This window comes from Numida meleagris, chromosome 17 (genome assembly GCF_002078875.1).
Source record: "Numida meleagris isolate 19003 breed g44 Domestic line chromosome 17, NumMel1.0, whole genome shotgun sequence".
NCBI classification, from domain to species: Eukaryota; Metazoa; Chordata; class Aves; order Galliformes; family Numididae; genus Numida; species Numida meleagris.
Window position 1 is genome coordinate 7402168 of NC_034425.1, and position 23163 is coordinate 7425330.

At 37.2% G+C, this 23163-nt stretch overlaps 1 protein-coding gene across 6 annotated transcripts in view; it reads right to left on the bottom strand.

Annotated features, from left to right (window-relative positions):
• HELZ (helicase with zinc finger) overlaps nt 1-23163 on the bottom strand; it is a 75514-nt gene that overhangs the window by 23022 nt on the left and 29329 nt on the right. For 5 of the 6 annotated variants that reach the window (XM_021414514.1, XM_021414513.1, XM_021414509.1 and 2 more), the window contains 9 exons: nt 21757-22024; nt 18182-18515; nt 14795-14925; nt 12221-12400; nt 11610-11714; nt 6015-6193; nt 4955-5073; nt 3715-3860; nt 2058-2205 (listed from right to left, as the gene is read on the bottom strand). In XM_021414514.1, coding sequence (XP_021270189.1) covers nt 2058-2205; nt 3715-3860; nt 4955-5073; nt 6015-6193; nt 11610-11714; nt 12221-12400; nt 14795-14925; nt 18182-18515; nt 21757-22024 — 1610 coding nt within the window. The remainder of the gene's footprint in view (nt 1-2057; nt 2206-3714; nt 3861-4954; nt 5074-6014; nt 6194-11609; nt 11715-12220; nt 12401-14794; nt 14926-18181; nt 18516-21756; nt 22025-23163) is intronic. The other variant, XM_021414511.1, reaches the window with a different exon arrangement.

The window sequence follows — 23163 nt, forward strand, 5'->3', positions numbered from 1 at the left end:
CTTACTAAAATGTCAAGTGCAGTAGGACCTTTCTGATCATACTTTATCTAATTTCTTTAAGTAAATACACTGCCTAAATAGGGATTATTTAATTTTTACTCTGGATTTTATTTGTCATATTTGAGTTTGGTAACTCAAGAAAAAAGAATGCGTGTATCAGAACACATTCACTTCCCATTCCAGAGGATACCATCAGGAGTTTCAGATTTTTTTTTTTATCAACTGTTAGCTCATCTCTATGAAACTCTAATAAGGGTTCTACCAGAAAAGACTAATAAATAAAAACGGTTGAAAAGCTCTTCCTGTGAGGAGACAAGCCTAAAGTAGCCTCCTGCCAAAATCTGCCAGGCTGGCACACTGATATGAGATCCTGTACTTTAAAAGCTATTTCTGAAAAACTTTATGGGTGTTTTTTTTTTTTTTTTTTAATTATTATTAATTTTCAGACACCTACATTAGAATTACCACCATACAGGTAAATTTTGGAGGTGGAACCAAGGAGAAGAAATTCACTTTCCTGATTAGTAGTGAATATGGGCACCAATGAACCTTACGCTGTTCCAATGCAAATTTCAATTGAAGGACAAACAGCAAAAAATCTCCTTCATCCTCTGAATTTCAGTTTATGTTCGTGTTTAAGCAGCTGTTGTCCTTCATTTCTGCCTGCAGCTATTAATGACTCACAATTTTCTGACAGTTACTGGGCCACTGAAGATATTTTAAGCATTTTTTACAACTTTTTTTCTTTAATGGCAAAGCAGTACAAGTATATTGATGAAAGTAGTCGGGTGCCTTCAGTTTTTCCTCTGTGATGTGTCCAGAGATCACTGGAGGCTGAAATGCACCTAAAACCAGCATGAGCTTTTTATTTAAGTAGATATTTTAATACATTGGGGAATATGTAACTAGTGCAGCATAACAACTACAAAAAGGTTAAAAATTGTGTGTCAGATGAAATGAAGCACTAGTCAACAAGGGAAATCAGACAGCTCTGCAATATTTCATAACAAATACTGCTGCTAAACTGTAACCTAAATTCAGTTAAAATTCATTGTTTCATGAAGTTAAGATCGTTTTCCGTGTTTAAGCAAATCAGTGATATTTCTTTTTCTTTAAAAATCATTCAAAAGATTTCTTAAGGCAGCTTTTTAGTGGGGGAAAAAAAGGAGTTGGCTCAAATTCCCCTGACTTGAGGTGACTGGAAAGAAGACATCTATATACATCATTCCAAAAGTAATGCCTGCTATTTATTTCCAACTTTTTCCCATGTGGAGGAATTCACTTCCACCCCCTTTCTCCACCTGCACTTCCACATCAGACACCATTCTGTCACACTGTCCCTCTGCTGCCATCTGTCACACGGCAACAAAATGTAATGGAATATTGGTGGGAAGGTTCACCTTCTGGTGCCATACTGCCAGCATCTGCCTCTGATGCTGGAGGCCAAACTAGGAGTATTACAAGGGCTACTCCAAAAGTAATGCCTATTAAAAATATTGCTACTTCTGGTCTTTTTCTTAAGCTCAAGGGAAGGAATAATTAAAAATAACAATTTCTGAAGATTACCCATAAAAGTATGTGAAACAAATACTTTAAGACAGGTTCTCACTGACAAAAAACCATATCTGCATACGATCAATTAGACACCAACCCTAAACATATTCAAGCAACTACGAAATGTTACTCCTGAGGACTCCTATCTGAGTGGGAGCATTTCTACAACAGGAGAAGAAATTTAAGTTTTATTTCAAATTGCATTTACTCTCAGTTGCTAAGATACATCCATCACACTGTCACAAAAATTATCAGGAAAGACATCCCAAAGAACGAGCCTGAGAGAAAAGTAAGCAGCTTGCAATTTGCAAAGAGAAAAGGAAAATAAATTAGTGGAAATGTTTACCACAATTGCAACGTTCACTATTTCACGTTTAACAAACTTCACGTTTCTCTCTCTTGTTAGACAACAGTGTGTGCCTTCCACCCACGCTGAGCATAAACCAATAAACACGAGGGTATGGGAGCTTTAAGAAAAATTGAGAATAAAGCCGAAGAGTTACCTCTGCATTATTGTAAAAAGCTGTACTATTTTTTTCCTGCACATCTTCTCCACGTGCTGTGAAGAAAGTTAAAGGGTAGAAATCTTTGTGTGCTGGCTGCTTTCCACTTGCCATCAGTTTGCCTTCATAGAAAAGTTCAGATGTGTAACTGCAACAAAGCAAAACAGAATAAAATGTGGAGCCTATATATGAGCTCACTAGCATGAGAATTTCGCCAGTAAAATATGCAATCGCAAAACACTTCATAAGGAAAAGCACTGCTTACTATTTACCATCTCCAAGGATGTTCTCTGAAGCAGTACAGCCGCACTACGATTTCTTTTGCAAATTAATCCTTAGTAATGAATTCTCATCAAACAATAGAACCTCCTTTCTACAGGGACTGTTTTTTCCAGTTACAGCTCCAAAGCTGTTCTTAATTTCTTCTGGTCTCTCCTCTTCAGTTAGGTAGGCACGATTAATGAGATCACCAAGAATTATCTTCCCACACTTACTTCTGTCATAAATGTCATGGTCCAAGATATCAAGGGAAATTCCACATTATAAAGGAAGTAAACCTGACAGATTCCCCACAGTCGGATCACTGTTAGAGCATGTTTCATTTCTCACAATAATACTTTCTAGCAGAATTACGCACACTGGATTTTGTCTCGACAGCCAACTTTCCCCAGTGGTACCTCTGCAATCCTTGCCTCGGCGTTCAGCTCAGTGGACCCCTCTAGGAACACACTGTCTGAACTTCAAGCACTGAAGTTTGAGGCAAGTTTCATGGAAATGAGCTCTAAGAAAAAGCTGAAACAATTCCTACTCTTTCAGATTCCCTCTCATTTACAGCTTAAAATTTCTAGAAATGTCTAAGAAGTCTAGAATGTGTAAGAAATAAAACAGAGAGCAAGCTGTGTAATAAAGTACATTATATTCTCGTTTTTGATTCCCCAGTGCGTTTAAATATTTCTGCTTTTGCTTTGAACGCAGTGATAACCTAATTAGCATGACTGGATACCAACACAATATCCCTCAGTACATATTTGAGTCAGGACTTAAACTTTAGCATTTTTCCCCATGATTGCACTTATTCTTTCTAGCACAGCTCATGGATGAGCTCATTACATTACACTAGCAGCCATTAGTTTATCATAGCATAAAAATGCAAAACCACTGATTAATGTCTTGAAAGAAGAAACAAAAGAAGAAGCAAACGTGCCCAAAATTTGACTTTTTTTCCTCTTCATAGCTGTATATCTGTATGTTCCTTATACTGCACATATTTTACTGTTCCAAGGTAACTTACCCTACTAATTCTAAAAGTCTGAAATAGTCTAAGGAAATACAGATCCTACCTAAAATATTACATAATGGTTAAAAAGGGAAAGTTAGCTCTTTGGCTTTACATGCCTGTCTTGTAGCCAAATCAGCCCTCCTTGAATGAGAGAGTCTGTAATAGATCTGCCTAAATGACTCTTTGATGTCTGCTCTAGGAGACTGAATTTCAATCTAGTAACAAGGAATTACTCTACTAATTAACTTTGAAACAACGAAGATTTCCTTACAGAAATATGAAATGCTTCATCAGCTGTTCTCGGCACATCAAAAAAAAATTTTGTTTTGTACACTCAGACCAGCCAAAGCATGATACAGTGAAAAAGTTCACACCTACTTGATGATAGCTTCATGGGAGCGATAGTTCTCACACAGCAAGATCCTGCATGGAAATTCTGCAGGGTAGTGCTCATAGAGCCGATCAAGCAATGAAACATGAAGGTTTCTTTCCCTGGCAAATTCACTGTAGACAAAAGGACTGAGCTGTAATAGACACACACATACAAAGAAAATGTAACTAAATATGTGGATTTAGAATTTCATGCTCCCAAGACATATATTTTGCATTGAAATAAAAATAAAACTTGCATTGTATATTCATATTTGGAAGACACATAGTATGGATAAGCATTTTCTAACGATTCCATAGAAATGCCCATTCCTAATGTAGAAATGACAAAAGAGCAGCATGAGCTTACAGGAACAATCAAACATTTAATAACTAAATAAAACAGAGAAAGGAACTCTTGTATCTTTTTCTTTGTGGCTTGCGAAGATGAACAATACAAAGCAGAGAGTTGTATGACCAAAAAAAATTAAAATTAAACAAATGACAGTGTGCTTTGAATGCCATTAACAATTATGCTGTGGATCCTTTTACAGATGGGTTACTACCATACATAGAATAGCACATAAAATATAGAAGCTTGTAAAAGCAAAGAAAGCTAACAAATTCATTGGAAAAAAGTAAAACAAAGGCACCCCAGTTACTAATACGCTACTACTGGCCTTGTTTAACAACAAAAATATCATCAAAGATAGCAGGAAAAACAGAACTAAAGATGCTGAAAAAAAAGCAATTTCAAATCAAAATTCAAAAATTAAGCCAAACTATTGATGTTCTGCATATATGTTATTCAAAATGTGATTTATTATTTTTTAATCTCGGGTATTAGTTTTAGAAATGTAAATACCTCACAGAATAGCTTCTCTTAGAAATTAGTGAGAACCTGAGCTACAAAACAGTGCTTTACATAGGTAGCCAGAGAGACACAGACCAGAGTTACCTCCAGCCATCCTGCTGGGACTCGTGAGATCTAGTCTAAAGTGGTAAGAATGCCAGCCTCTAAGTGGCAAACTACTCTATAGTGGCAAAACCGTTCTATTTTTTATTTTTTTTTTTTAAACTACAGCAATGCAAACATCCACTTTATTGCCATTATGAATTGTCAAGAAAAGGAAAGGCAAATCTACCACACATGCCATGGACATTTGGAGAAGTTAAATTATGTAAATAAAGAAAGAAACAAACATGCTATATATACATTTGATATAATATATATATCTGTATCTTTTACCTGCATATGGTCTCCAGCCAAAACAATTCTTGTGTTTTTATTAGCTAATGCTAGAGGCATAATAGTTTCACACTCCATAGCCTGCGCAGCTTCATCTAACAGAATGTGTGTAAAAAAACCTGTAAAGCAGAGATAACAGCAAATAAGTGAAACTAGAGATCTGATAAAATAAACAGTGACAACAATATGAGAAATTGTACTAAAAGTTCTGTATTCTGATAGTAATCAAAACTAGAAAAAAAGTCAGTATGGCTTATACAAATGAACTGCTAGCAACCATTTTCCAGTCCATCAGGTGGCCAGTGTTGGTCAGTTGAATGTCAATGACATCAGCAGAAGCCCACAGATCTGCCTCTTTCTTATGAATGAAAATTTAAATTCCATCTTATGATAATGTTGGACAAGAGGGTGGGGGCAGAATCTATGCACTTGATAACACGCACATGAAAAAATCTGAACTTGTATTTCACGACAGGTAAGTTCTGCACACATACAGGAGATAAACGGTTTTGTGTATTTGTATATCATTTGAAGATAAAGGAAAGAATAAATCCTAAGCAGCCTCTGCCCCAGTAAATCAGTCTAAGATATTTCAGCTTAGAAAACAACCTGTATGTACCACCGTGGGTTGGTGTGAGTGGGAATTGTTTGCAAAGCTCATAAAACAATCAAACAAGAAAAGAGCTTTCCATGTGTATTTATGCATACATGCTCCACTGTCATTACCTTAATGAGCATAATACTCAAAGTCAGAATCTCAAACAGAATTTCCCCTCTTGGGTCTCACAAACACCAGTTCATACATAATACCTCTTCCTTCTTTATTTATACAAGGGAAAAAAAATAGGTAGGCAAAAGGCTACCTTGAATGCCATTAATTTTACAGCTTTTTAATAAACATTTGTTCATTAAATAAACATTAAGGTGTTTGTTTGTTTGTTTTTAAAAAACTTTATTCTTTAGCAGTAAGGAACAGAAAGAACACTTGTCCCTGATGGTGGAAAGACAAAGACACCTCTCAAAGCACCTTACAGACATGTCTTGTTTACAGCTATCATACCTGGTTCAAGATCCAGTTGACACAGATACTGTGATGTATTTAAAGTAACAACTACTACTCGTTGCTTAAGAATATCTTCTTTCTGTGGCATCTGAAAGGTGGAATGTGTGCTTGAAATCAAACAGTACTGATGCACAACTGGGTGGACAGTCTTTACCCAGCGATTTCTGAAATATACCCTACAAAAGAAAAAGGAGGCTTATTTTCCATACAGTGACTGCCTAATGTTTCAAATTCTAGTATTCTAGTAAATACAAGTCTTCAAGAAGCAAATCATCACTACTGCGCACAATTATATGCTGAAATATCTTGGTTTATCTTCCACTATTGGTTGCAGAGCAATACTACATATATGGATATTTACCAGGGATTAGTCCACACATGAAAATCTGTATTTCCTACATTTAGGTACTGTGACCTTCACATCAATGCCATTTTTCTCTGTCCGTAAACTCACTATAAAATATACATATTTCCTTAACTAAAATATAGTAATAGGCAATAGTCTTGAACCTGACAGAGTTATAGTGGTCTTCACATTTCATCAATTACATTCATATGATCATTATTTCATTGTGGTGGGTTTTTTTTTTAAAGGCATCAATAAAATCATGCACTACTTTCATACATATATGCTTTCTAAGAACAAAACTGGATCTGAATTCATTGCTTAATCATGAAGGGCCTTAATTCTGATATACTTCATAAATGAACAATAAAACAGCACCAAAAAGAAAGCTTTCTCCATCTAAAAGATCAGGACATAGTCAGCAATGCACTGGACATCAAACATCTTTCCATGAGATCTAAGATATTTTTAATCACCATATCATGAGATCAACAAGGAATTATTCTTAAGTGATGAAATGTTACAGCCCGTCCAGCTAAAAAGGAAGAGGAACAGGGAAGACACAAAGACTGTGCCCCAGAAGACAGAGTAGAAATAACTCCACGTGGGTACACAGAAATATACCCAGCCACGTCAGCTGTGGATCTGGATAAAGATGTGAAAGGGCTTCTTCAAGTGGCATTCCTCAAAAACATCATCTGTATCAAATCAGAACTGCAAACCTGAAGTGCAATTTTTAAATTACAAGAAACTACTGTACATTCTTATTTAGAATTGAAGTTATTTTGAACTTATTTCCAAAGCAAATTAAGATGAAATGGTTTAAAATAATTTAAGTTCTGAATAGGGGATTCAATGTTGTTTATCTATTCATTAATTACTTCCTTTTGATTAAGTTTCTCCTGCACCCATATTACAAATCCCAAATCATTAATAAAATATTTGAAAAAGTGTAATTATGCACTCAAGTGCAAAACATGATTGCAATGGCTGGACTTTGGGATACTACATGTCTACTCATGTTGGAAAAGCACAGCTTGGTTCCATATAACATGAGAGAAACAATGAGGGTCATAATAAATTTGGTGAAAATACAGATATCGACGTCCATTTTGGACAAGATGCACAGAATGAAAGGCACAGAGCAGCAGTTGTGCTGCAGTAATCTGAATGGCATCACCACTTGCCAAAATTGACTCAGTGATCAAACGTAACCAGTTCAGCCTGGGTTCAGCACTGATACAGTTTCACAATCAAGAACCTTCCAATGCGATCAATGAATTTATTCCTCATCAGCCATCAGACTGATAAGCTTCATTTGATATGCTGTTATTCCATCAGTGCAGCAACACTCAGTCAGCACCAGAACACTAGAAGGAGGCAGCAGGAGCAGAACAACCCTGCTCTCTTTATCGCAGCCATTCAGTCAGCTTTTGTATGATTCAGTTTCCCAATGTGAACCGAGGATAATACTTACCTACCGCCTCACAGGAGTACTGTGAGGATTAATGAGTTTATTGTGAGTTTATGTTTGTAAAGCACTTTGAGATTCTTGGATGAAAGGTGCTATTGAAATGCAAAATATTATGGTTATTAGACATTATTATACCATGCACTGTCTTTCATTACACAAATTCAACTATCTGTGACTCAAAGATTGGCTGACAGCATTTCAAACTGCACTGTTGCTTACCCATGAATTTATTTTATTTTGATGCGAGATCAAAAAGGTATCCCAAAGCAATTATGCACCACTGCCATAAAAGCACCTGGCAGATGTGACTACTTGGAAAAAGTCGTGATATAAGTAAGGTACGCAGAACGTGGGATTTCTCGTGTGCAATCTGCACTAACAGCACCTTCTGTAATTCCAAGATTTTTTTTCTTAAAGCTGGAGGAACCCATTACAATATATACAAGTATTTTTAACCAGCTCAACACAATTCAAGAACAGCTCACCTTGCAACACACCCTTAACTTCTGATTAAACAGCTAACCCAACTTCTACTCTTTGTGCTTCCCTAAGCAAAGGCCCTGAATGCCAGCGGTCAGGAGCCACTGCCCGACTTCTGCTTCCTTTCCTTTAGTGCCTGCAACTCCTTCTGTTAGTGTGCAGCTACACGTACAAACACTGCAGTTACAAAACCAAAACCAAGCCACTACTCACATGCAAGTGTATCTTCTCACCTCAAGACTTTAATTGTGGAGAAATTAGAAGCTCAAAGGCTAGCTTTACCCAAACAACAGGCAGCAGAATCACAGACAAATACACTGGGAACCACATTGAAATAGAAGCTCCATAAGACTGAGTCCCCTAAGTCTTCCACAAATGAAAGCACTGAATATATCCTCTGTACTTAGTAATGCTGATTTAACATACACAGAATCTGTATTTCACGTGGAAAACGATGCCACCTTTACGTCTAAGTGCGACATCTGGATACTTCCAACAGTTTCCTTCCTTTTAATAACATACGGGTACAACTAAATTTGAGATACAGAAACTGTAGATAGTTCGATCGCTGCACAGAGAGCACCTCTATGCTTCCTAAGTCTTGACTGGTGTTTCCAGGCGCCACGTGCAGCTCGAGCACCTGCCTGCAGGGCCTACCACCACAGCTGCCTCCCCAGGCCTCCAGCAGCTGACAGGGAGAGACAAGCGCTGCCACAGAGTAAAGGCGTGTACAAGTTGGAAGCCAATTACCACCTCCGCTGCTTTGAATCACCCTCTAACACCGCCTGCTTCTGCATGCAAAAAAAAAATTAAGAGTCTTAGCACGGAACAGAAGCATTTAATTGCAGGCTCTTTTCTCCTAACTGTAGGTTAGTGGGTTCTTTTCTTCCAGAAACACCTCAGCATAAATTTATGTTGGCAGAACAACTTTATTTTATTTTTTTTTCCCCCCAGAGTCAAGTGTCTTTAGAAACAGGTTTTGGAGAGTGTCCCTTGAACAGCTGCATTACCCCTAATCATAGCCACTGCCATTTTTTATTTTTATTCTTGTACTGGATACAAATCTGTTTATGGGCATTAGGACTCTGAGAATTTGGTCTCCTGGCTTTCCTTGTTATTTGATTTAGCTGCAGAGCTTAGATTCAACGTAAATTTTCCCCAATTCATTCTGCCTTTATGTTTTCCAAAGGGTGGAGATAATTATTTTGTTAGAAAAAAAATACATACGCATGGATTTATTACACGGTATTTAAACAAACCCCCAAACTAAAGACTTCAAATTTTTACGGTGCAACTACTAAGAGGATAATTTATTTAGTGTGTATATCTTACCCACAGAAATTTATAGAAATATTTATATAGTTCTCAGTACTCAGTCAATACTAAGTAATTAAGCTTTCCCTCTTTAAAAACAACAGAAATATTACAGTGTTCCCAACTCATCTGTGGGAACATTTTCAGAAAAGATACTATTTAACCAATGCATAGCTGCAGAGTAAATAAAAAAACATCTAAAGCAAACTGCTTGGCCATTCAGAAACACAAACACTGCAGGCAGCACATCCTGCTTGGGCGCTTTCCTGCTTCTGCTCCATTTTGTTTCCCTTCGGCAGCAGCAAAAGGCTCAGGGCACTCTGTTTAAACTAATAGTACTGATTTTAATCTAAAAATGTATCTTGACAACAGTCAGTAAGAAAGGTAAGAGAACCACAGTTGATTTTATGCTAGGAATATCACACAGTTCGAGCTTTCAATGCAGATATTGACCCTTTATCTCCTGCTAGATCAGGCTGGCATGCAGTTAGGCTTCCCAAGTATAAGTTGTCTGGAAGCTACGTAACACTTTTAAAGTCATTTACAAGCATACATGCTTTGTGAATATATAAATCCATATAGAATTGGAGAGGTGCCTCTATTTTCCAAAACCAGAACTTTTCCTAAAGGTACCATGTCTATTGGAACAATGTCATACAATTCACAGCAGCACTTTCTATAGTACCCGTAAAAAAATACTATGAAAGTTTCATTTTCTTTTAAACATTCAGTGGTTTTTGCATTAAATATTATTGGCAAATATGTATATACACATTCAACCTTTATAGAAAAGAAACTGTTTATGCATGTTTTCCATGAGCACATCTGAGACTGTGCTAAACAGAACGTAGCACGTGAAGAAGGTAGCACAAGTCTGGCAACCACAACAAAACTACCTAACACCTTGCTCTTTTAAATCACAGTTCAATATTCCTGAAAGTGTAAATAACACACATTCTTCCCCACTACAAAATTAAGATACCATAATGCTTTTCATCACAAAGTGCTTTACAAAGCGCCTGAAGACAATTAGTGTCAAAATACACCGGATCTAACAGAACTTTTCCAAGCAAACTGCCTTCCCTTTCTGGCCAGATCCTGAGTGTCCGCCACATGGCAACTAAAGCCAGCACACCTACGAGAACATACATCTGTTGTAAATCTCACCCTTTCACATAACTTCTTTGGCTTTACTGACACTATGTAAAAGTTAAGTCCAGGATGGCTCTTAATAACCAGCAAGTAAACACAGTGAATCATTTTCTTTGTAATATAATAAACTCACATACTGGCATTTAGAAAATGAAGTCCGTAATTTAAAAAATATACACCAAGCTAGCAGCATTATGCACTGTGGTATCTGGGTAAATATTCCTAAGAGTGAGTTTCTGCCCATAATTAAATGCTCCCTATTTATATGCACGTTTTACTCTTCTTGTGCTTGAGGTTTCCACTTCTTCATTTTCCTCCATAAGGAACTCCCCCACAATAACCACGGCGAGCACATTTAATCACATAAAAACAATTACTTCAAGTTGAACTATATATTGTTTTTAAACCTAAATATTTAGCTCCTATGACATATTTTTTCTTCAAAAAGCCAGATGAGTAGCCCCAGTTTCCAAACCATAAGCATCAGTCAAAATCCTCTGCAACTTAAAACACAGTTATATTTACTTCTATTTTATCACAGTAGCTTTTAGAGGAGCGTATCAAAAGCTTGCTCATTAGGAACAGCACATTTATCAACAGAGTAATAAAAACTTAAAAAAGGATGTCTTTATTTTTGTTTAACAAATGATGAAAGATTATGTTGACAACGTTTCACATTCCTTTTAGTCTATATTTTTAAAATCACTGCTGGTAATGCCAAAATGCTTTTATGTTTTTAAAAGTTCTTTAATTTTTTTTTTTTTTTAATAGACACCTTTTCTTAAGAAGATTATTTAATAGATACATAATAAGCCTTAAAAAATACCTGAGAGGTCTTGCCTGGGGATTGCCTGCTTCTACATATGGATGTAAATAATCCTTTATGTAGAGATCAGCAGCACTATTAGAATGGGTGCAAATGAGAATCCTGCTGGAATAAATGGTGCAAATAAAGAAGCAATGAAGAAACAGAAAACAATTCAAAGCAGTAGAATACAGAAAAAAAAAAGGAAACAGTGGCCATCTTCCTGTACATTTCTCTTAATGAAACTAGTCACTGACCTACTCCAGCTTCCGTGATTCAGCACTTTAACTCCAATCCTTCAGTTATGTAAAGATTGAAACAGTTTTCCAACAATTGTTTTGCAATTATTAATCTAGACTTGATTTTAAGTAAAGAACAGCTTTTACTATCAAATATACTACACAATTTTCCATGTTGAGCAAATCACAGTCATTCCACATTTAGTTTTAAAATGGAAAATACAGGCTAAGACTATCAAGTCACTTTACCATTCGAAACAATGACAGATGGTTTAGGTTTGGTTGTTTTTAAGCTGGATGGAAATTCTATACTTCTACCTTTAACTTGAATTCAATAAAAAATGGTACTCTCATAGCTAATCACGCATTGCTCTATTTAGTGCCCCACCTCACCTAGTATCCTGTTGTTGGAGTATGTGCTTGACTGCCTGAGCCAGCGTGAACGTTTTTCCTGTCCCATAGGGACCGATGATAAGAACAGGAGGCAGTTGTATTGAAAGTGGGGTAGTGATAGCCAGAACAGCCTCTTTCTGCTTAGCATTTAGCCGAGGGTCCAACTGCTCATCCCATTGTCTGTGCAAAAGGAAGCAAGAGTTGAAAATCAGAACCCATGACAACTCACAGTCAGTAAAAATGAAACGAGGTAAGATTTCAAAAGCTTTCATAAAGGTCTATACGTTAATGTATTCTGTTATTCTGAGCCACATTAAAAGAAACCAACAGATCTAGCAAAATAATCACATGCTTGTATCACAAAACCTTGGTACTATTTGCAATAAATCAGTTTTTTTTTTTTCAAAACGAATCCAACTACTTCTCAATTTACAGTATCTTGTCTAACAATAATTAGCCTGTATAGTGCACATCTCAGACAGAAGTACATGCTGCACCACTACTTGATAACAAAAGAAAGCAGACATCAATGTTCTTCTACTATTACTATATAAAATGTAACGTTAGCTACATTTATTCCAGGCAGTATTTACCCTGTCAGCTTCAAAAGCCAACATTTATATTACCTCAGGCTTGGTAAATACGAACTACGATGAGTCTCAAAATCAAACAAGAACAACAAAAAACTAGCATAGTCAACAATTACAGACCTTTTTCTCCCTCTTTTGAGATCATTAAGGCATATACCTCTAACGCAAAAGAAGTCTTAAAAAAGGACCTTTGCTGTAACCAGTTAGAGATACCAGCATTAACAGAAAGATTATTACAGAAAATTCCAATGAGCATAAGAGGTTAAAGATTTGTAGACACGGTTTCTAATATTCCCAGTGACAGATTTAAAAGTAGACACGCACAGTAAAAAACACCTGTCACTGCTGCACATATGGCCATACTTTAGTAACGTGATCTGCTTCGGTGCAAGCACTATGATTCTTGCAAATGAGGAAAGCTGCTGATACCAAAAGGGACTAAAATCAAGAGGAGCTGACTGAAGTCCTAACTTTTAAGATAGCTATGAACAAAAAGCTTGCAGGGGAATCTAAGAAATACTAGAAAGCAATAGGGACATAAAACAAAAACACAAGAAAAGCATAGGAAAGACTGTTCTGAGTTAGAGCCAACCAAGCCATCAGAGGGAGAAAAACCACGCTCATTACACTGACTTGAACTGAATGGCAATCATTACATACATTATTTTCCTATACAACAAATAGAAAACAATTATACAGCTACAACCACTTCGTAAGTTTTTGATAATATAAATTTCCTGACATGAAAGAGAAAAAAGTTCTAGCTTGCTTGCCTTCCCTCCTTTTTATTGACATCACTGCTTACTTCTAAACCATTGCTAAATATGATTTCTTTACAAGACTTAGCCAGAACTTAATTAAGTCAGTGAACAGATTGTCATTGCCCTTCATTAGCTTTGTGGCATAACTTAGCAAAACCTGCTCCCTTCTTTCAGCCTTTACTGACAAAGCTTTGATACATCTAGCAGTCATCCCCACCCAGAACACTGCACCAGCCCCCTTTTATCATCTCTGCTCTTCCTACACTTCAAAAATCAAACTAAACTTTTGTCTTACGTTTTCTAGATGCCACAGTTTTCTGGCCAGATCATTTTCCTTCTCATCCCTGAGCTAGCTTCTGTTTTGTACTGCAGCACAATCACTCTCTTAATTCGCACCTTCAAGACATCACACGACTCCCTGTGTGCTGTACAGGCTATCAGTTCCACATACTTCTCATTTCCCTAGTGTCTAAGCACAGAAACTGCATGGTGGTTTGTTTTTTTTTAATCCTTCCCCATGCACCAAGAACACTGACCATACTCCCTAAGCCACAAATCCTCATTTCTTCCCCAGGTTTCCTCTTCAAGATGAACTAATTTCATTGTGTTGCTGCATCCCTCTAAGTTTTCTCAAAAGATTTTAAACAATGTGGGGGTTTGTATGTCATAAAAGAAACTGTAGAATGTATACACAAGGAATCTCAGGACTGATAGCAAATACAATGCCTTATTCGCATGCTCCTCTTTTTTTTTTTTTTTTTGCCATTCCCTTCAGTGATATGTCCAAATTTGGGTCACTGCATCAAACTCAAGGAGTACTACTGGATTGGTCGTGTTAGTGAGTCTGCATGTTTAAGATCCTGCACAGCAAAATCCTTGTAATGGGTATTTACATTTCCATGAAGTACATATTTTCAATGAAGAACAGCAGAACAGGAAATAAGAATAGGAGGTTTGCTTGCAGCAGCTACAACACAACTGCAACGCCTATTAAAGTCACCGTTCAACCACGGGGAAAACTAATCAACAGATTCCAGTCCTCAGAGGATTGGTTTTCTTGTTTTATTCAGAACAGTTTCACTTCCTACTCTGAACCATCCTCACCATTAATGAAGACCAAGACATATTTCCTGTTCTAGGGCAGATTTCAGCCATCTGTTATGAGAAATTCAATACTAAATTACCATACGATCGTTGATATTAAAGTGTTTGTATTCTGGTACCTGTTGGGACTCCAGGGTATGGTGGGAGTCATGCTGACATCTGGAAACAAAATACTGTTGTCCTTAATCCTGTCCAAGGCATAATGCATTTCACAGAGGGGTAGGCGATTTAACTGAAACTGAAGTTCAACCTGCAGTACAAAATGAACGAATTAATAGATGAACCAAAAATGATTTATTTAAAAAACACTCTGCAGTTTTTGCTGCATACAATAGCTATCATCTTCCTGCAACCTACTGATTCTCAGAAGGAAACAGGTTTGGCTTTGGTTTTTTGTAAACAAAACAAAATACAGCACCTTCTGTAATCTCATTATGTGGTTTAAGATTAGATTCCACAGCACTTCCAGGAAAAAAAAGAAGTAAAACATTCTTGAAATTATTTTTGGAATACAAAATATACTCCTTGAAAATACCACTGACCTAGAGCATTGTTTTTAAGTATTTAAGCTTCCATACTTTACTGTAAGAACAACTTGAAAATAGAAACAGACCAGAAACTACTGCAGATGAACAAACAGTACAAATGAGATGTGTGACAAGCAGAGATAAAACCCAAACAGTGCTTAATTCCAGCCAAACATTCTGCAATAATACAATTTGTCACTTATGTTGGATTGTTAGAACTCTCCAAAATGTAATTTCTAAAATTTAGTTGTTTATCAATACATTCTGTTTGCCTTCTCAATTTCTTGTTTTAATGCTCTCAACATTACATTTTTTCCATTATATTTAAACACTCTGTTCATATCATTATGTAGCATGTAAGAAAAAAAATCAATACTAGCTCTACTGTAAATAAACAACACCTGCTTACATCCGTGCAGCCATTAACTTTCTGTTTCTCATAGATACAAAGACACTAAATATTCATCTTGCCTATAGCATTTCACAGCAAGATGTATAACCACAGCCCTAAGGAAAAGGGCAGCAGTGGAGCTAAGGAATAAGCATGGAGTTCACTAAAACTATTTTAACTAGTAGGAAAGCTTGTTTCTTAAACAGTACACGTGAATGCTCAAACCCCTTTTTCCCCACCATTCCATCACACGGCTGATGCCTACCCACTGCTGCAGGAAACACCCAGGTGTTTAAAGCAGCATGGCTTAGCATATGCCAAGAACGACAGTGACAGCTCATGCTGCCGGAGGGTGACCCCGAGCATCCCTCCAGGCATCCCCTACCCACACCCACAACGTCCCACACTTTAGGAAAAGATTTCCAAGCGAGTGGCACCGGTCCCAACCTCAGCTTGCTCTATAGAGGAAACGTTTCTTTGCTCCTAGACCCAAGGCTAACAGAAGCCCATCTGGTATTAAAAAGCTACAATTTAAACACAAACTGTAAATCCGAGCAACACTTTAACAGCCCTTTCTGGGAGTCCAAGGAAGGTGGCTGGCATTCAAAGCCTCTTATTATCTACCAGCATTCTCCATTTTCTTTAACAGCTTGTGATTTGTTTTGTTTTCAATCCAGTTTGGATTGAGTCACGTAGTTATGTTTGCTGTTGCAGAGTACTGAATGAGGCCATCTGTGAAGGAGAAGCATGTAACCTGCTTTAATAAACATTCCAGAACAAGAAATCAGTGGGAAAGGAAGTCAATCCATTGCCAGTTCACAGAAAACGACACAAGACAGTGTAACTACTCCAAAAATAAAACAGTCTCATGTTAGTTTGGTCACCAAGAAGAGCGGCAGCCAAGGGGCTTTAAAGCACCAGCTCATTCCAGCCCAAGTCAGAATTCTCTTTGTGCTCCAGTTAAGCCAGGACAACAGACAAGGAAATTAGCAGGAAATTTCCAAGATGAATTATTAGATAAGAAGAAGGAAGGCATGCGCTTTATCCAAAATATACAGGAATTACAGCAATTTTGTCAACATTTAAGAATCACATAGGGATTGCTAAATCCACTGGTGATAACAGCAAGACTTCCAGCATCTTTAATAGAAGCACTGTACGTCCAAACTGTACGACCCCCAGCTCCAACCTGAGGATCTCTTTCCACATTTTTCAGTCAGCGCTTCATCAGAAAAACTTTCCTCCCAATTACGATTCATTAAAATACAGGTAACTGCTTAAGGATTTCACCACCAGCTCTCTCATGTATATATGAAGCACTGCATGATTTCACAAATAAACTCAGGACCCAGTTTTTAATGGAGAAGAGATTTGCTGCCTCAGGCCTAGTTCTACAAGACACTCGAAGGAAAATAAGTCAGTTACTCAAACTCCAGCTCATTTGGAATTCCAGTGAAGTTTGTGATAGAATCAATTAGTAGATTTAATTATTGTTTTAAGAAAACACACACAAAACCAAGAGCCCAGATGAGCGTAAGCCTTCCCAGACCGATCAGCCATATTAAATTAAGACATTAGGATTCTTACATGTTTCCACAAAAGAAAGTAAATGGAGATAATTCCTTGGTGAAAATGCAGTCAATTCAAGTAACTTCAGTGACCTTAATTTGAGGTCATTTCTGGCTAGTAACAAGGTCAACTGCAAGTTCTACAGCAGACACACACAGGGAACAAGTAGGAGGAGTGCAAGTAGTTCACTACAGCTTTGCCTTCCATTACTGCATGAGCAGGAAGTTCAAGCTTGTTTGCAAACTGCACAATAACACGATTTAAAAGCACACTCTATCCCCCTCATTTCATGTTAACTGCAAAGTAAACAAAAACTTGATCTTACTGCCAACACAATTGTGTCCAGCAGCAGTGTTGCAACTCTTCATGCTGTGATGCAACGCCTCTCAGACAGGTATTTCAAGGTTAACGGAGGCAAGTACTACCATTGTGAAATACAGGATATATATCAGAAAAGTACTTGATCATTTTCCTTACGCCTGTATCTATATAATCCTCATCATCATCAAGGCAGTAAGTTGTCCACTAGAGGACGATATTCTTTTTGTTCTGATACAAGTGCAGAAGGCAGCACAAAGCCCATTCACAGCCTCAACAGACTTCCCTAAAAATTCATCTCACCTCAAGCCTAGGAACAAAGGTAGTAGAATCCACAGCAACACAAGAAGGAGAAGACACAAAATCAAGAGCCTCAGATACCAATTACCAAAGAGAATTCCAGCTGACTACGTAAGGAGCACCAGAGGTTTATTATTTTGGAGGAAAAACAATCATAACACTCCTTCCCTTGACTTCGTTAAGGAAAAGGTTCCTGTGGACTCTGGTGACTTTTTTTTTTATTTTACTTATAAATAAGCATACACATATTTCACCTACCTGAAATTCTCATTCGCACTCTACTTTCTCTGTATCACAAGGAGAAAAAAAAAATTCTGTACTGTATCTTCCAGGAATTATTTTGGGTGGAGCTAAAATAGACATAACACAAACATGCCAGAACAGTTTCCTCTCCGCCTTACCTGCATCTCACAATCTGCCCGAAGATTAAGCTCTTCACAGCATTCCCTGGATACCCTCAAGAAGATGTAATCCTTTGTTTTCTCTTCAATAGCTGCTTCATAAACCTTCTCTTTGGTTCCTTGGGTCTGCGCTGACTTCTCTTTAGTGACAGGCAATAAATAAACAGCATTGACTTTGGTCATCACCAGCCGTCCAGCCAAAGTGTCTTCTGAAAGCGTCTCAGTGAGCTTAAAGCGTCCAAAAAGTTGTCCATTTTGGGCATACTTTGCACCTCCAGAAACCCCAGTGAGCATGAAGCTTGCTACAATCTGCAATTGCACTTTTATGTTGAACCTAAGCAAGAAAGCATCTAGTCAGTGCAGGAAAACGCTCTCAGATTTGGAAATTCTATGCATCCAGACCCAGCATTCACTGCTGGACACTCTGAACATGTAACTCCATACTTGAACGAGTATAGCTAAAGTGGCCCTGCAGAAGTATGCAGCTGTAGAATATTTACATGCTTTCCTTTTGATGACAACATATAAAATATACAGTTAGGAGAAGCAATACCAATGAAGCTTTAAAAAATAATTTAAAAAACCACCTTCATTAGACTGAATCAAATACAAGAATTTCTGTGACCAAAATAAGTTCAGGGTGAACTACAGTTGCTGTGTACGTTCCAAATCAGTAAAAAAAGATCATATTTAAATACTTTGCAACCTTCTGCTATATTCACCAATACTGGGTATTATTCAGGGAGAGGTGTACAGAAGAACAGAACTCAACTCCTATTTATTCCATCCATCCCTCCCAAGCTGCACACCAATGAAAGTAACCTAGATCTTGAGGAAGGTAAATGGTACTGTATCTATAAATCAGGTGGACTGATCAAGATGCTTCCTAAAAATCAGAATGTGGGCATAAAAAAAATATGTATAGAGTACCTTTAATACAATAAACAAGAGCTCTACATTGTTACTAAGATACAACCACGTGCTATTGTGAATTCATTTTGTAAAATCTTCATAAAACTTCCCTAAAATGAAATCTCTAAGCTGCTAAACGTGCACATTGTGATTCTCAATTTTTGATTTGCAAAAAGCGATGGGAAAACATTATTACTGCCAATCTGAGACAAGGCACAAATTACTGGCTTTGTACATGAATAAACTGATTCTATGCTAAAGGGAATCTGAAGTTTACAGATTATCCATTTTCCATGAGTAAGCTGACACCTTCTGGCAAGATGTTAAATTACAAATTCAGAATTAGAAATCCGAAAGTTTCTTCTTTCACCTATTCCTCACCTTGTTTTGCAGTGAGCTTTACACAAAAATTAACAACCTTCATTCTTAATGGGAGGAATTTATATGCAAGATTCCTCATTGCGAAATCAAATCAGAGAAATACCAGATAAATCAAGAATCCACGCACGGCCAGCGCAGCCAAATTCTCAAACAGCAAGTAAAGCCGTTCTGAACAAAGCCCCATGTAATATTTTCTTAAAACTAAGTTCAACATATTTCATTCTACATTAATATCCACAGAGCTCAGACAGGACGCACAGTATGACATTTACCTGTGCACTGACAAAATACAAGACACAGTAATGATGAAAACAAATCTATTTTCCATCAAAATTTTAAGTTTGCACAGCCTTGAGGCTAAACTTGTTCTGTAATTCTGGAAGCAGAAAATATAGTGCATGGGAGGAGCTATGCTGCCTCACACACTCACTGATGCTCATACAAGAAAACACACAGTAAGTTTTAGCCAACCTAACCACTATAGGCTGTTTCTCTTTTGAATGCACAAAACAAGGATGACTCTTAAAACCATCAGCAGACTGTTCAAAAACCAAGCTAGCATCTAGATCAGCTGTTTTGCTTTTTGCATTTGGAAATGAGTCAGTAATAGCATCCTTACTCTAACCTTTATCACTTAATATTGTAATGCAGTAGTGCTGCGTATGTTTACAAATACCTCTTGAAATATTAGAATAAACACAATTTAAAAGTAAAGCTTTCCAAGACCATTCAGAATGGACGCTCTTATAACTAAACTCAGGACTTTAAAAGGTCACTGCAACCTTCATCCAGCACTTTGCAGTAGTTCTGCCCAGGTGGCCTCAAACTCTGAAACTGTTTTCCTAGAAAGTGCGAAGTCACGATCAACACTCTTAAAACAACTCACTCCGATGTGAACTGCAGACAGTCACATCATTCCAGTCCTGTCAGAAGAGAGCATACTGACATCCCTACTGCTTTATGAGATACATCCACAAACACATTAGCTAGTAGCTGCTCATCAACATTTTGACTCTTGACACAACTTCAGAGGTATTACAACCCACTTGCATTTGTATTTCCAAGCCCACTTCTAGGCTTGCAACCCTAGCACCTCACTAGAGAATAACAAGTGTGTGATCTTAGCCACAGAGGATCAGAAAAGTGTGCTGCTTTCAGCCTTGTTGCAATTAAGTGGGTCAGCTACAAGATCAAAAGAATGCTTCTGTCATCAACACTATCAAAGCAGAAGATTGCAAGAACGTTATTAAAACTTACTAATCCACAAGATAGAAAAAGAGCAAAAACTTATCGTTGCACCGTAAGGGAAGCATCACACAGAACACACTTCTTACTCTTTCCTTTCTACATGCATGCTGCTCTTTGCCTTCCTGTGAGGCACAAGAGTGGAATTCTTGATGTGAAAATTCACTCTACAAAAACAATCTAGTTTTGCATCATATTTCATGTCTGCTTAAAACCCACTTTTGTTTTAAAAGCCTCGGAAAAGCTATTTTAAGTAGGTATGATGGGAAAATATTTCTTTATGCTGAATAGACTTCAAGCATCATTCCCCTGTATGTTAGATTCCAGCTCAAGAGCACAGCACAGCAGAGATGAAAGATATAAAGAAGAAAAGTTCAAATATATGGCACTTCATCTGAGAGATAAAGGGAAACTGAACCATTTTTATGCTTTAAGAACATTAGAAATACAATTGTTAGTGGCTGTATTACAAACAGAAGTATACGACACTTATACTAGGAACTTTTACTTAGAAGCTAACTTCCAGCCTATTTAGAGAACAAATAAAACAGTCAGCTGCTATGTCATCATAAGGTCAGAGATTGACCCAACTCCAGTTCAACCTTTTCCTGAAAAACTGATCCATTAATGCCTTTTATATGACGATTTCATCTATTAATTTGCTGTAACTTGATTTTACCAATGAAAAACACAACTCATTTTCTTTCTGTATAGAGAGCCAAAAACATATACGTAAAAAAAAGTTTTATACATACATTAGTAAACCATTGTACAACAGAAGTTTAATGCCACCAACTGTAAGCAGAGACTGGTATGTGCAACCTGCTTTAAATGAGCATCACTAAGTAACAACTGTGAAGCACTTGCCTCTTTCATCAAATCACTATTTTCACATTCATATTCAACTTTATCTCCAAGCAAAAGGTCAACTTAGTATTTTGACTAATCATGTAGGTTTAATCAGAAAAGTTGTCATCTTTACCATTTTAACAGAACAGTAACAAATAGCTAGCATATATTGTAAATGTATTACTTACTTGCTAACTTCCTTATACTGTGCTATTTCCTCAATATAAAGGAGGTCATGCAACCGTGACTGATAGTTGGTCTTGGTCAATGATTTGTCCAGGACAGATTGTGTAAATAACTGGTCAGCAGATAGAGGGATTTGGTATCTGGTAAGAAGGCTCTTCTCCAATTCAGTAGTTTCATTAGGTTCAAATTCTACAATAGTCTTAGAAGTAGAATCCCAACGCTTAGCTGTGGTTAGTAGCTGTTGCCGTGCATGCATCAGGTATTCAAGATCTGAGTACGTAACAGAGAAAGGAACTAAGTTACAGACAAACAAACACTACTAAAAATAATCCCACTAGAGAGAATGAACCAAGTGCAAGAGTCTCCTCTGTCTACATCAGCTTTAGTAAACTCATTGCCAGACTTACCATCCCTACTTTTCAGGTGTACACAGAGCAAGCAGGCTCCCAAATCACCTTAACAAAGGCCCAGGATTTTGGTTTTATGAGTACATATGCATATTAAACACCTAGCACTCTTTTCATTCCAAGTAAGTACTAGCAACAAACTGCTTTAAGACTTTGGAACCCCTCTGTACACAGAGAAGCAACACGTGAAAAGAAAACATCAGTGACTGATGCTAAAGACTTCTATCTCAAATTCATCCACCTTTTTCACATGGACTTGAATTGGATGTTTCTCGTGCCACTCTGGTTAGTTTAAGTCAACAAGGACCCAGAACACACTAGTTTGACAGTGACTTTGCAAACAAATCACAGCTTAGTTTTTTTGGTCTTCAACAGTTTTAAAATAAAAGGGCAACAGCTCTCCAAAAACTTGATGACTTACGAAAGTCTGTCAGCTGTGATTACCCAACACAGCTACACGAGGATCAGATAATAGCTCCTGAAAAGACCACTGCCTTGCTTCTAAGCATAGTATCTTGTCCTCAATACAATATCCCGTGCTTCAAGAGACACTACAACTTGTACAGACTTCCTGCTCTTTGGTAGCCTGGAAAGACTGGTTCATGGTCTTTGCATTTGCTATTCACAGTTTTTTCTTGGTAATGCCAAAGATGTTAATCTCTTATTGTAAATAAATGCTGGGAATATAAAACTGTTGCTTTCTTAATGACATGTAATTTTTTAAACCTGAATACACACATATACACAAAAAAAAATCACATTTTCTCTGCATTTTCAAAATTTGTTACATGACAGTTTGTTGAGTTATAAACCTGAAGTTTGTCACCTGCCTTTGACAAGAGCAGTCAGACACTGCAAGAAAAAAGACACAGTCTTCTTTCATTAATGAATTATCACAGAAATTTTTCATCTTTCTCACCTTTTTCTACATGTTTAGCACTTTCATCAGTACAAGACACATAGCAAAGTAGGAATTCCTAGCTTTTTGACAAGATTTAGGAA